The 15914-nt window shown below is 33.8% G+C and overlaps 1 protein-coding gene across 3 annotated transcripts in view; it reads right to left on the bottom strand.

Annotated features, from left to right (window-relative positions):
- Positions 1 to 561: 561 nt before the first annotated feature.
- The window catches only part of Ddx4 (DEAD-box helicase 4), a 53135-nt gene continuing 37782 nt past the window's right edge, over positions 562 to 15914 (bottom strand). For all 3 annotated transcript variants that reach the window (XM_047556111.1, XM_047556113.1, XM_047556112.1), the window contains 6 exons: positions 15372 to 15538; positions 11928 to 12073; positions 3329 to 3428; positions 1897 to 2167; positions 1643 to 1753; positions 562 to 639 (listed from right to left, as the gene is read on the bottom strand). In XM_047556111.1, the coding sequence (XP_047412067.1) occupies positions 562 to 639; positions 1643 to 1753; positions 1897 to 2167; positions 3329 to 3428; positions 11928 to 12073; positions 15372 to 15538 (873 nt within the window). The remainder of the gene's footprint in view (positions 640 to 1642; positions 1754 to 1896; positions 2168 to 3328; positions 3429 to 11927; positions 12074 to 15371; positions 15539 to 15914) is intronic.

Genomic DNA, 15914 nt, shown 5'->3' with positions numbered 1-15914 from the left:
TACAGAGTTCACATTGCAAACTAACCCTTTTCATCACACAGCTGATCTCAAATCAAAATCACACTGAAAGGCTTCAGTCTTCCACTTTTTGTTTCATGAAAATCATGTTATCACATTAGAGTGACACACTACTGCTTTAAAGACTCAAGTGGAAATGAGACTCAACTTTTTTTAAACAAAAGTGCATCATATCCTATTGCTTGTCTTAAAGGAGCAATAAACACTATAGTAAGACTTAGAACTTAGACATAAAACATGTCTAAACCCCGAAGAATATATTAGAAATAAGCAAGACATTTAGAATGCTTTAATATTTCCAGTTAACACCATTTGTATCAGTAACTGCAACGTTGTAACTTTAAGCATTTCACATAACTAGTCAATAAGGAATTTTTTAAGGGTGGGAATGAGAACAGAAGGATAGGAAATACAAAAATGTCAGTTTTCACACTTCTGTTAAAAATTTAAAAATCAAAACTATTTTCTTCTGTGCATCAAAACAGATGTTCTTGAAGCTTTTTTTTTTTTTTTTTTTTTTTTTTTTTTTTTTTTTTTAAACTTTTAATCCCATGACTCATCATCTACTGGATTGGGAGATTGTGAAGAAGAAAACCCTGCTGTATTCAGCGTGCTCTTGCCCTGGTAATTCTTAAAAAAAGAAAGAAACATTAAGTTATGACAGCTTTGAAGTTACATTACCCAGAATAAGCAGGGACTCAAAATTTCCCACTTGTCTGTCCCAAATATATTAAGACCTTCATTCATTCTTATTGAAAAAACAGGTGTATATCAAACTGTTACAGAAGTCTAAAATGCACAGAATAATTCAAGAAGACAATTTTTTAAGTCACTAGGTTTTGGCAAGTTGAGAAACTTCATGTGTTACACTTTTACAAATATTTAATTCATATGTTCATTGTTTCTGTATAAAGGTATACTGCATAAAAACTGACCTATCAGAAAGGCATGCAGCCTCACGGCTCCAACATTTTGTCTTAATAATGTGTTGAAAATTTCAAAATTAAAGAATTCTGTAGATGGGGGAACTTTAGAATATGTAGAAGAAAATGGGGGGGGTATGAAAAATGGTGGAATGAGACAGACATCATTGCCCTATGTACATGTATGATTACACGAATGGTATGAATCTGCATTGTGTACAACCATAGAAATGAAATTATGCACCCCATTTGTGTACAATGAATCAAATTGCAGTCTGTAAAAAATTGAAAGCTAAATAAAAAATTAAAAAAAAAGAATTTTGTAGAAAGTTCAGGAAATCTCAGACTTTAAATGTCAGCAAATTGAAGAATGAAGGATATTTGAATATAACTCTCAAAGTTAATTCTTCACCTTTAAAACACAAAATATGTATGTATATAAAATTTTAAAGAAACGAAGTTGCTGCCATTTAGGCATGAAAACAATGGTTTAGATCAATTACTGATTATATTTACACTTCACAGTATCAAGTATATTTTCAAAGAGCAACTAGAAGCCAAGTTCTGAATTCTTCCCCTTAACTAACCTTTCAGTTTCATTTGTTTTGTTTTTGTGGTGCTGGGGATCGAACTCAGGGCCTTCTGCTTGCAAGGCAAGCACTCTACCAGCTGAGCTATCTCCCCAGCCCCCCTTAACTAACCTTTCTAGTATCAACTGATGCAAATACATTTCCTCTTGTACTACCACTAAAGCCAGGAACATATGTACTAAAGGCAATTTCTTCCAACCATGCAGGTACATCCTGTTGAGCCTTTAAAAAAAAAAAAAAAGAATTATATGCAACATAAAGTCTCAAAGACTGGGAAAGTTTGCTTTTTTATATACATATGCATAAAATATCTCAACAATAAAGTAAGGACACCATCCATTAAGGTTTATAATTTTAAAACTTACATCTGACAATACTTTCACTAGAGGCTGTGCTAAATGATTATCTGACTCAGGATCAAAAAAAGAAATAGCTCTGCCAGTATTCCCACAACGCCCAGTACGCCCAATTCGATGAACATATTCATCAATGGCAGAAGGAAGATCAAAATTGATAACATGTTGAACATTTTCAATATCTAGCCCTCTGGCAGCTACTGAAGTAGCAACAAGAACAGGGCACTTTCCACAACGAAAATCTCCAAGAGCTTGCTCTCTCTCTCTCTGTTCCCGATCACTTGAAAGAAAAGGAAGCGTGTATTAGGACAACTTTTAAGAAAATAACATTCATCATACAATTTTTTAAATAGTAAAAACAGCAGCATTTAATGTCTACTTCCTACAGACCAGGTACAATACAAATGCCTTCCAATCCACCACTATTTTATCCTTCCAATAATACTTTGAGAGTTGGAACAATTATTCCATTTGCAGATGGTGGTAACAGCTAATATATAGGGCCAGAATACAAGCTCAAGTATGACGAAGTTGAATCATACCCTAGTAATAATCTCTATGCTTTCTAGTCCTGATAAAAATTATACAACTACTTGGTTAGAAAACTTGCTCAAAAAAGCAGTTCATTTAAAATACGATTCCAGAATTCTACATATTAGATGGTTAATATTTTAGATCTACTAGTAAAATATCAGGAAAGTTGTGGTGATTATGATTTTTTTTTTTAACGGTACTAGGGATTGAACCAAAGGCCTCCCACATGCTAGGCAAGTGCTCTACCACTCAGTGAATTCTATCCCCAGTCCATGTTATGACATTTTTTGGCACTTTAATTAAAATGAAACAAAACAACATTAAAAAAAAAAAAGTGGAACCAGAAAGATTCAGCAGAGGGAAAACTTAAATACCAAGAGATCTTTAAATGAAATCTCCTGAGAAGCTCTTCCTTCTCATGTGAGGTGCCCAAGGCAGACCTTTCAACCTGCTCATCCCTACCATTTAGGTCCTATGAAAATGAAGAATAAAGATGAAGAATAGTAATTTAGCCTTCCTGGGCATACTTTACTGTCCTATGCACAGAGGGGAAATAAATGGGGAATAATAGTGTACATCTTAAGAAAATTTTGATTCCAATCCTATCAGAATTAGACATTAGTTCCAATTACATCATATTAGTTCCAGTCATGCATCACTTAACAATGGGGACTTATCCCAAAATGTGTCATTAGGTTATTTCAGCATTATGTAAACATCATAGAACATACTTATACAAACTAAGATGGCTACAACACCACTAAGCAATACAATCTTAAGTAACCACTATAATATATGCAGTCTGTCATAGACCAAAATGTTGTTGTATGACCCATGACTGAATATATACTAAAGATGCCCAAACGAAAGTGACTCTCCTCCTAGGAAATCATATTAATTTACTCACCCATGAATACTTGTAGTTGATATTTTTTCTTGACAAAGAAAAGTTGCAATGAAATCTGCTTTCTTCTTAGTTTCAACAAAAACCATAGTTCTTTCATCACCTACAAAACAATAAAATTGTTAACATTCAAAACTGCAAAATTAAAAATTTTTAAAAAAGGGAATGTTTGAACAGGAAACTTTTGTTTCATCAACCCCAAGTACCAGCACCCAGAGCCAGGTCTGGTACTTGAGGAATCAAATGTTTCTTGAATGGATGAATGTCAAAAAAACAAGTTTTCCCAGTTAAGGGATTTAAAAAAGTACCCTGCCTTTTCTCTTCCCAGTCCAATTCAGGAACTAGAAATTTAGGGACTGATAACTTCCTGCTAACTTTTAGGAGTTACAAATTTGTCTCAGTCCTTTTTCCCAAAATATCTCAAGTATTTAAAAGTTAAATGACAGTCTTATCTCAGGGTCTTAACTCATTAATAAATATTTACTTGTTAGCTTAAAGTATTTAACTGGTAGAAATCTGAGAACAGGCCAGAGATTTTCCACACAGTAAATTTCCCTATAAGTTGAGATGATAATTTATAGCTTTAATAGAAGGAAGAATTTGTTGCTGCTCATATCCTCTCTCCCCCATTTCCCCATCAGCTCACTGCATTCATTTATTCAACAGTGCCAATTAGATGCCTATCACTATTCTAGGTGTTAGTAATACAGAAATAAAGCTCCTGCTCTCACTAGAAGAAGGCACAACATAACATGTTATTTGTTAAATCCTGAAAAGAAATCACCAGAATCAAGATTCAGAGATTACTTCAGATAGACTAATTAGCTGATATCTGAGGAAAGCCAGAAATAAAGATGGTGAACTATGCAAATACCTGAGGAAAAAGCATTACATGGTAGAGAGGAGATCAGGTTCTGAAATAGTGTTTTCAGGCTCAAAACAAAAGAGACCCCCCCCCCATATGGCCTGTCCATTCTGGGCAAAGGGAATAGTTAAGTACAAAGGCAATGAGATAGAAGTGTGCCTGGTATATGTGAGGAATACTAAAGAACAAAACGTGACTGGAGTAGGGTGCACTAAGGAGAAAAGGAGATGAAGTCAGAGTAAGGGAGGTCATCATACAAGGGCTTTGAAGGCCACTTAAAGAACATTTTTACTCTGAGAAGGGAAGCCACTGGTTTTGAGCAGAGAAGTAACACTTTTAACTGAGAAGTTAATGGATTCTAAATATGTTTTGATGATAGAACCAACACGATTTTCATAACAGATGTGTAATTAAAGAAATAAATCAAGGATGAGTCCAAGATTTTGTGCCCGAACAACTGGAAGAATGGAACTCACATTTAAGTGATATGGAAAGACTTCAAGTGTGGAAAGGAAAAAAAAAATGTTTGGGAGTTGATATTTAAGTCTTAAATCTCTTATTAAACAACCAAGCAGAGAAATCAAAAAGGCAACTAGTTCCTATAGTAATAGGTAAAAAAAATCTTTGAGACACGGTTATTTCATATTCATTTAAGTGACATTTTTATGTTTTATCAAAAATTATCTTTCAACAGTTTTGGAGGTCATCCCACAAGATGTCCAATGCCAAATTGATTCACATGAGAAAGCCAGGTACATAGCACTGCTGTGCAATTTTAATCCCTGGTCTCACCTTTCTTGTTTCCCACTGTTAATCCCAAATGGCAGTAAAGCTTCAACTCTGCTGACTCCATTTCTCTGGTTATTTTCCTCTCTACTAATTTTATATTTGTTCTAGTTTGGACAATAGCTATTTTTCATTAGTGGCAGCAATGACTGCAGTTTTATGAGACCATCTGGTGGTCATTGATTAACTATTTTCTGTGGGGTGAGAAACACAGAAGATCCATTTTGTAAGTCTACTTCTTTAATTATTTGTCTATTATGAGTTAAAGTCAATTAAAAATCTAAAAATTATTCTCCCTTTGGCAAGTTAGATTATATTTTTTTGTATTTTTATGTTCATTCTTGACATATGGCTGAAATATAGTAAAACTAAAACTGTAAGTTATTTATCTGTAATTCATAAAGAGCTTTATATCACTTTGAAATCATCTCAATATCCTACAGGAGTATTAATACACTAAATAATAAAGTCTCAAATTAAAGAAGTTCTATTTAGATTGGCTTAAAGAGATGAAATAGAAAAATGTTATCAAGATTCTTAAAATTCCCAGAAAATAAATTGAACTCATAATACATTAACTGTATTAAACTTTTGAAAAAATTTATTATAGGAATTAAACATTAGATATTTAGCTACCAGATATTAGATACTACATACATGTGTGTGTGTGTGTGTGTGTGTGTGTGTGTGTGTGTGCGCGCACACACACAATTTTTTTTTTTTTGCAGTGCTAGGAACTGGACCCATGCCCTTGAACATGATAGGCAAGTGCTCTACCACCAAGCCACATCCCTATCCCTAAATCAAAAACATTTAAGAATGTTCACTTAATTAAGTCTTTAATAAATGGAGACTAACTTAATAACCTGGGTTTTCAAACACCATTTTTTTCTCCTGTTTATCAGTGTTAGGTATCAAACAAGCATATATCTTATTCTATTTGAGTTTGGTTTTCCTAACATATACAGGTCTACCAGTCAAATAAACTAAATTATTCCTCCATAATGTTTAAGGGTATAAACATGTAAGTTGGGTAGAGTGGTGAACACCTCTAATACCAGTTAGTCAGGAAGTTGAGACAAAAGGATCACAAGTTTGATGTCAGTTTGGGCAATTTATCCTGTCTCAAAACTTAAAGGGCTGAGGGGGGTCACTTAGTGGTAGAACACTACTGGGTTTAATTCTCAGTATCATCTTCCCCCAAAAGAAAGAAGTCTAAACATGTAAATTTGCATTCAACTAGATTGATTCATTATTCAACAGTATTCACATTTTGAAGAAAATCATTTTGAAGATAATTTGCAAATTTTTAAGGTAACTTAAAACAAGAGACAATGCTTACAACTGACATCTCTCAATATTGTACCCTTGTCCGCAGGGTAAAACAGATAATACTGTGGTTAAAAGTTATAATCAACATAAGTGGTCACAGCTATACTAGGAATAACAGTGACAGAAAAATACAAACGATGTGTGCTTTTGTTTTTAAAGGGAAAAATAAGTGTTCCTAAAGTGGTGACTCTCAAATATTTTTGTCTATGTCTCCATGTTTTATTTTTAACTCATTATTGACAATCCCAGAGAGTTTTAATGAGTTACAACTATTGATATTTACCATATTAAAAATGAAATCCAAGGAAAAGTTTAAATATTTGAACATACTGCATGTTAAATAATTCTTAGTGTAACTATGAAAATTGTTTTTACCTTGGCAGACCCCTTTAAAGGATCTTAGGAAACCTAGAAAAGACTTGCTTTGTTCTAAAGTATTATGTTCCAGAATACTAAAAAAGTACAGTGAAAGATAAAACTTGGAAACTGTATTTTGTTTTGATTTATAACACTTGAGTCTAAAAAGAAGCTATGAAATATGATAAAATTTTAGCAAAATTCACTCAATTTGGATGGAATTACTTCTTTAATTTACTGTTTAACACCTTCACTTATAATATGAAACATTATTCTTTACTTTCCTTGTAATCAGTCTAGATAGCAGAGATTTTTGACTTTATAAAGTCTTTTGATTAAAGAAGAGGAAAAGACCCCCACTGATGAAATACAACCATGATATTAACTTCCATATTTATTTCTAAATGCCTTATTGTCATATTGATTAAATTGGTAGCCAAACATTGCTTCTCAGACACCCATGGCTCCTACACTAATCAAATATTCAACTCTCCTCTGAAAACTCTTTTGATTTACCCTTTTTTAAGATCAGAACATTAAAGTATAAAAAAGAAATCTACCTTTAAAATTTCTGAAAGCCCCGGGAAAAGACTTATTATTTCACCTTATGAAAGAAGGAATGCTAGAAATAATTATACTTTTGATATATTAGTATTATGAGAGTTGTGTGGTAAGAGCTGTCAAATCAGAAGAGACACTAAGCTTATCTAGATTAAAGAGCGTAAGTAAAATGTATATTTCAAAAGTACATATACTTCATGGGAATTCCCTGGAGATTTAAAAATTCTCTTACTGTATATACTTTTAGCCTTCAGGAGAAATTACTCATCAAAATACTCTCAGCAAATAATTCTATGACATCTCCCTGTATTTGTCAGAGTCCTGATACAACAATACAGTAATGGCATTCACAATTTCACTTATTTAAAATATTTATTTGGTCACAATCTTCTTTCCTAATTTGAATTTAGTCAATATTCTCAACTAGGAATGTAGATTAGGTTTACACATGGAATTTTGTGAAAACGGATGTCTGACTCTTATCCTACAGTTATTGAATCTATTCTTGGCATGAAAAATTATGTCTAGAGTGCTTGCCTTGCATGCACAAGGCCCTGGGTTCGGTCCCCAGCACCCCCCCAAAATATATATATATATATTTTTTGCAGTGCTGCACAATGAACAAGCTAGGCAGAGCTCTAGCACTCTATCATTGAGCCACCTTCCAACCTGATTTTACTTCTTTGAAAACAATCAACATCAGAGATGTTTTGTCTAAATTTTTAGTATAGCTTTATTACCTTTATTTTATATGAAAAGCACATTTTAATCAGTTGCTTTTTTTTTTTTTTTTTTTGGTACTGGGGATGGAACTGCCAGAGTTACAGTAAACCACTGAGTCACATCCCCAGTCCTTTTTTATATTTTATTTAGAGACAGGGTCTCACTGAATTGCTTAGGGCCTTGCTAAGTTGCTGAGGCTGATTTTGAACTCACAATCCTGCCTCAGCCTCTAGAGTCACTGGGATTACAGGTGTGTGCCACTGCACCAGGCTTCAGTTGTATTATTCTTATTATGAACACACAACAGTTTCCAAATTTAACAATTCTCAGTAACAAATTGCTAGTCATTAAGTGTCTATCATCTATGCTTTCGCTTTGTCTTGATGCTTGCCCAGAGGTGGTGCTGTAAGCTACAGATGAGACCCTGGATCTTAAAGGATTCCAAGTCTTGTAAAAAAGAACTGTACCAGGCACTTCAAACTACTGATACTTTATAAATAGTGTTTTATGTAGATGATTCTAAGTTAACACTGCTTTGACAATTTTCAGTCCATATCACTGAACTAATAAGCAAGATTTCTAGCAGTAGTTCAGAAATAGAATCATGAAAGTATATTCCTAACAGTCAATGAAACAGAATTACATAAGGATTGAATGAGCTAACAGAGGAAATATGATTGCAGTCATTTGTTTGAAATACCGTTATTATTTTAATGTTTTATTTTCTGGATATATCCAGAAGCCTTTTTCTTCTTAACCTAGCTGTAGCCCACAGCAATTTAGTAGAATCTGCTTCTGTAAACTAAAATGAAATATTTTAAAATAGTATATGACACTTCTGATCAATACTTTATCCAACCCAAATTCAGAAACTCTTACTAAGCTTCCTTACTTCTCAAGGCAGTATAGTTATTTGCAGTTCAATGAGAATTTGCCCTCCCTCTTTTACCAAGATATAAATGTACAACTAGATTAAGCATTAAGAGCTTACCTAGAATTCATATTTCAAAATGGCATGATATATAGGACCAGATACTTTCTTATTTTCAGTTATGGGGATCAAACCTAGGGCTTCACACCTAATAGGCAAGCACCCTAGTTCTGAGCCACTTCCCAGCTTTCCTAAGGAACCAATGCCTACCTACAAAACTCTCCCAGATAAGGGGACCTGGTACTTGTCTTACACAGCCAAACCTTGGAGGGTTGTAAGGAAGGTAAGGAACTTTAGGAAATCTTTAGAACGTTCAGAAGAGAGAAATTCATTCAAATTTCTAGGTAGTAAAGGTAAAATCTGATGGTTTGAGACTTAATCTACTAGCCTTCAGATAAGAATAGAGGCCTTTGTGTATGGGGTCTGAGGATCAAAAGCAGAATGCTTCATGTGCTAAGCATGAACTCTACTACTGAACTGCATAGCTCAATACTGAGTTTCCACATCTGCTAAATAATCTGAAGAGATCTATGTTGTTAATGAACAGTCCTGCTGCACTGATGAGAATAAGCAAGTCGAACATAAGATGATCAACTTTATAATCAAGCTAATTATGATCAAGAGGTAGATGTAGGCTGTCAGGAAAACTGTGTAAGACTTTGAAATCGGCAAAAAAGATTACTATCTAGCACACCCTTTGGGGTTATCTGTGCTTTCCATCAGCTTTTTTTATTCTGCAATTATTGGAAATGATAACAATACAAAGGAAATTTTTCCCTTAAATATAATTAATTATTGCTTTGTGGAAATTGACCAGTTTTACATCTATTGTAAATGAATTTTAGCATTTCTAATAATCTATCCACAAGTGTTCTTTGAATTCTCCTCTAAACTGGCTGTAACAACTTACTGGTTCCTTTGGTAATTAAAGAACTCAATAAAATTTTTTACCCCCAACAATTTAAAAGTAAAATTATTTTAAAAGGCAGTTGGTTACAGTATTCTGAAATAATGAAACCTAAGCATTTTAAAGGCAAAAGCAGAAAAGAGTAGCAAAATTGAAAAGAGCAGAAAAGGCAGTAAGTTATATAAACAAAAATATGTAACATTTGAGGATCTGAACGGATATTCTATATAAAGTTAAAAACACACATGAGTAATTAACCCTAAACTACACAAAATTTAACAAATAATACAGAAGCATATTAATAGTGCTCATACACTGACCTTTTCTCAAGAGCAAACCAGCACTTCTGGAAAACTCCCCTTGGATTATTCCCAAAATAAACTTTATTCCACAAGTTCACATATTATATATCTTAAGGTGACTATACTAGAAATATGTTCTAACTTCAGCAAAACCATATAGTGATCATTTCTTCTGCATTTGGAGCTTCAGTTTATACTGGGCATGTCACTTGACCTCTCTGTATTTCAGTTTCCTCATCCCTAAAATGGGGATAATGACAAAACCTACCTCATAAAGTTGTTCTGAAAATTAAATGAGTTCATACATGTAAAACAATCAGAACAGTATATGGTTCACAGCTATTATTTTTACTTTTATGTGCCTTTATGGTTTGGATCTAGATTGTCCCCAACCCAATGCTGCAATGTTCAGAGGTGGAGTTTTTGAGAAATCTGGATCACGATGGCTCTGATTTCATCAATGAATTAATCCACTGATGAATTCACAGCTAAACAGCTACTGGGAGGTGGCAGAAATGGAAGGAGGCTGGACCTAGTTAAAAGAAGTGGACCCTTGGGGACTATATCTTATCCCTCGTCCCTTTTTCTGCTTCTCAGCTGCCCTAAGATAAGAGCTTTGTTTCACCATGTCTTCCAACCATGACATTCTGCCACACCACAGGCCCAGAAGCAATGGAGCCAGCTGACTACAGAGTAAAACATATGAAACTGTGAACCAAAATAAATTTTCACTTCTTTAAACTGATTGTCTCTAGCTGGGACAAAAAGCTGACTAATACATGGGCTTTTAATATGTTATGAAATATTTCATGAATTCACTTGCTCACTCTCAAGTACTTGGTTTAGGGAGTTTTTTTAAATAAAACAGTCTTCTAGTCATCTGAAGACAAGTAGCCTTAAATGTTTTCAAAATCACCTTTCCATTTTTCCTTAGTGCTCTTTATTAGAACTGATTTCAGGGGCTGGGGCTATAGCTCTGTGGCAGAGTGCTTGCCTAGCACAGGTGAGGCACCTATTTCGATCCTCAGCACCACATAAAAATAAAATAAATGAAGGTACTGTGTCCATCTACAACTTAAAAAAAAAACTGATTTCCTTCCTTTTCATTCATCCAATTCAAAATTAATTAGAAAAGGAGGTAAGTTATATAAACAAAAATATCCTGACATGCAAAATGAATTACTAAAATGGGAGATTGTGAATGGTGGAAAAAGTATAAAACATAAGCAGACCACCTTCTAACCTGTGAGGTGGTAACAAGAAGGTATCAAAATGACCACATAGGAAAATTATTTCTAGTCTCAAAGCTATCTCAAACAAAAAATTACTCTTTAAAACTGAAAATATTAGGAAGGGGTAGAGAAAAATATTTCTCGTAGGTATTGCAAAGGATAGAACTCGATCTCAAGCCCCTTCAGCTTTGAAATTCTTTGAATCTATGAGTTTGTTTTTGATGGAATAACAGTGATATAAAAATGTGTTACTACTAGGTCATTCTTAGTTTTCTAAACCAAATATACATATTTACATATGTGTGCATGTGTGTGTGTGCATGTGTGTCTATACACACGTGTATTTTTTTTCTTACGAAATAGTTTTTAGTCAAATACTGTTGAACTAAATTTCAAATCCTTCCTATATTCAACCTCTAGAGAAAAAGGACTATTTTTTTGGTAATTTACACAGAAAACTCAATCATAAAACCTTTTATAACAGAGCTTTACAGGAAGAGGAAACAAACTTACTAAAAGCTATGACAAATATTTTAATGATTTTTAAAAATTAGCCATTTTTTTAAAAAATCAATATCATGACAAAAAATATCAATGTTAAGATACCTATGTTTCGTAGAATTTCGACAAGTTTTTCTCTTTTTGAATACTGGCCAACTTGGAGAATGGTCTGCTGAACATCTCTACATGCTCCACCCACTTGTCCAACAGCAACAAACAAATAATTCGACTTTAAAAACTCCCCAGCCAACCTTGAAAGACAAAAGATTATTCCTTAGCTTTATACTCCTCCATTCATGCTCACGATATTTGCTGAAGTCCTACAAGTGTTACTTCCATATTTACTAGACAGCAGATGATAACAGTATTAAGATAAGGTGGTTATTTATGTCATCCAAGTAGTATTTTCAAAGATCAGGATAAACTGTTAAGATTTGCAAAAACACATAATTACTAGCAAAAAAGTTTGTATCAAATTATGGATATAGTAATTTCCAGTGTATCTGCTGTCCATATAAAACTACATAAAATGTGTATAGAAAAAGTGAGAACTAAAACAGACTACAACAAGCAAAAATTTTTTAATTAAAAATTGAAATGTAAGACTGAGCTATTCTTCCCTTCTTGCTTCTTATGCACATCATTGCTAGGAAGTATTTCCTGATTACCTGTTAAACTACTCTGCTTCAAATGAATGATTATAAGCAAACCAGATCACAGATTAGTGCTTTTTAGTTACAACACACATTTTAAATAAAATTTGTATTGCACAGTTGAGCAGGAAAAAAAAAATGTGATGAGGTAAGAGGCATAGGGGTTGGGCTGTGTAGGCCTGCTCCAAAGATTGAGAGGCTCAATATCCTGACATACAGTAATTCACTATTAACAGAAAATTGAGGTCTGTTTTGGATCATCCATAAATATGGTTGCTTTAGGGGCACTGCCAATTAGAAAATTGAGTTTTTAGAGATAAATGGGAAAGTCCAAGTTTATCTTCAGTCTTCTTCCCTCCTTATATAGCAGTTCCTTACTTTCTAGCTGTTTCCTAGAATGTCATAAAAATAGCTCAAACTCAGCATATCCAGAATCTTAATAAATCATTGCCTCTTCTTTCTCCTTACCTGCTCTCTTACCATAAAAGCAAAGCTTCTTTTTGATGTGCCTCCTTCAAGAGTCAAGGCATCCCCTCTTTCACCCAGGCATAAAACCTTGAAACCATCTGAAATTCTTTATCCATCATTCTTTCATTTTCTAAAACATTTACCGAGAGCCCTATGGCAGGTATAAATGGTTATAATGTACTGGGATCACAAAGATGAATATGATGATGTTTGCCTCTGAGGTGCTTGAATTGAGTAGGATAAATATTTTTAAAAATTGTTGTGATTCAAAATTAGAATAGTTAACATTTACGGAGCAATTAGTTCCAAGAAATGTGCACAAAGCGTTATATATAGTTTTTTTCACAAGATATACTGCAGGAAATGAATGAAATGAGTCAATTCTTAGAAGAGTCTTTACATTTGAAGCTGGACCTAAGGAAGCAGTAAGAAAAAACGTGGAATTGAAAAAGACTGAAATTAAGGTAGGAAATGAAGAAGAAACTAACAGACTTGAATAACAGAGATAACTATCAAGTGAATATTTTTGAAGGATAGAGTTATAGGCATGTGAGGAGGAAATTACCACAATTCAAAGAATTTGGGTTTCAAAAGATAAAGATGCCATCAATCCAAAGAAAACTGGAAAGATGGAATTTTTTTTGAAAAGTAGGTTCAGGCTGGGGATATAGATCAGTTGGTAGAGTGCTTGCACAAGCTCCTGGATTCAATCCCCAGCACTACCAAAAAAAAAAAAAAAGTAGGTTCAGCTTTGGACATCAACATTAGTTACTGGCAATTCATCTGAGAGAAAAATCATTTTCAAAGAGTTAAATCTAAAAGTCTGGGGGTTCAGGATACAGACTATGGGATATTGGGAATAACTCTGAGAGTTACAGTTACAAGTGGAAGCCAAGGGAATGGATACTATGAAGGTTCAGAGAACATGCAAAATGAGAAAAAGACTTTGGGCAGAATAATGGGGAACTGCTAACATTTAAGACAAGACAGTGAAGTAATGAAAGATTCAGGAAACAAAGAATACAGAAAATTCAAAGTCAAGGAATATTATTTTGTTGATCAGGGCTAATAATTAAACATGGCTCATAAAATATCAACAAGTAGTACACATTAGTCACTGTGGGTAGCCAATATCCAAAAACTTTCCTATTTTATACGAAATTCAAAAAGAAGGAGCAGGAATATTACCTGGTAATTAGGTAGACAATAATCTACTTAATGTTACCAAGCTAATGGTAGGAATCAGATACCCTGTTTCAGATTTAAGATACAAGTCAATCATTAAGAAATTATTTTATCTAAGAAAGAAAAAAGCCTGCCAACTGACCCAGTGCTTTATGATTTAAGATTTTCCCCCAGTAAACAACTTTCTAATTTTACACACAAATTTTTTTATCACATAATAAGTAAAACAAATAAATAGCTAGCACAAATATCCAAAGGCTCTTGGAGTGTATGATACACTAGCATGGAATCCCACATAACACTTTCTCAGACCAGATGGCCAACTTTACAGAAAAGAAACAGACCTATGACCCTAGGATCCACAGGTCATATACTGTACCACGTAGAAGCTGCCAGGCTGAGAAAACATTGAAACAGTCTAGAAAGAACAGTTCACTGGTGATATTTAAGCCTTTTTTTTTTTTTTTAAAGAGGGCATCATCTAACAGGACATAGTAACTCTTTGAACCCAAGATCTTTATATGGCACATGAACCTAGGAACCAAGTGATGCAAGCAAGATTTATCACTATTCCCACAAGGATTCACATTAGAAATCTGTGCTTCCTGTCGCCCCGTCTCAAGTCAAGGCTCTGCAGGAATAGAGCTCTAGGTTCCCAAAGAGAACAGTTCCTAGAGAAAATAGCAAGGGTCCTTCTGCTTTTACCTGGATACTCCAGGTTCCCTGTGCCAAGCAAGAGACCAATTGGTAGATAGTAAGAAGATGAGTTGCCATCCTATCAGGAATGTATCACCCTCACCTCTGAATTCACCAGACCACATGGTATAGAGTATAATCCTCAAACATTATCAATAGTCAATGTCTGAAATGTCCACCAAAGGCCCAATTCCAATTAGATTTTAAAATAAGAATAACTTCATTTACAATACACTTATTAAATCCTAGCTAGGTGTCATGCAGTAGGCAACAGCACCAACAATTTCTCTCTCTCTCTCTCTCTCTCTCTCTCAAACACACACACACACACACCTTCAACAGAATATAATTCTAAAGCAAAATCAGGAATAAAGGTAAGTAACAATGAAAAAAATGTAGTAAACTTTCCAGGAATACATCTACTTTTTAAACTCCCTGTGTAAAAATCTTAAAGACAAATCTCTAAAAATCAGTATTCACATTGCTTCTACTTCCATAGAGTAATTTGTGTATATACAAATTATTAAGAACACACAAAAACACTTACCTTTGAATTTCTTCCGGAAAAGTTGCACTGAATAAAAGGGTTTGACGCTGTTCCTTTGATGGCATTCCTGGGCAAGAAATTAACTTCTTCATTTCTGGTCCAAAACCCATATCCAACATGCGATCAGCTTCATCCAAAACTAAATACTTAACTTGTTTGAGGCCAATCTTTAAGGATATTTTCAAGGGTAAGAACAGAAAATTCATACTTGTTTATATTAAACTAAAATACTCTCCACAATTCCAATTGTTAAGATATTCTTAGGAATAAAGACTAGGAATCAAAGCATAAAATGATAAGAATTGTTATGCTCATCATAGATAATACTATTAGTGCTTATTTCTGCTCTCAATTCTAACATATGAAATATTCTCTAAATTAAGACTAAAAGAAACCAAAACATCTCTATCAATACTTCATAAGAGGTATGAAGCATTCTACAATCACTTGAAAGTTCTCTATCTGTACTAACATGTTAGCCACCAGCTATATACAGCTATTAAACAATTGAAACATGACTATTGTGACTGTGGTACTGAATTC

This window comes from Sciurus carolinensis, chromosome 6, assembly GCF_902686445.1.
Source record: "Sciurus carolinensis chromosome 6, mSciCar1.2, whole genome shotgun sequence".
In the NCBI taxonomy this organism is placed as follows: Eukaryota; Metazoa; Chordata; class Mammalia; order Rodentia; family Sciuridae; genus Sciurus; species Sciurus carolinensis.
This window is presented reverse-complemented; position numbering and strand designations above follow the sequence as displayed.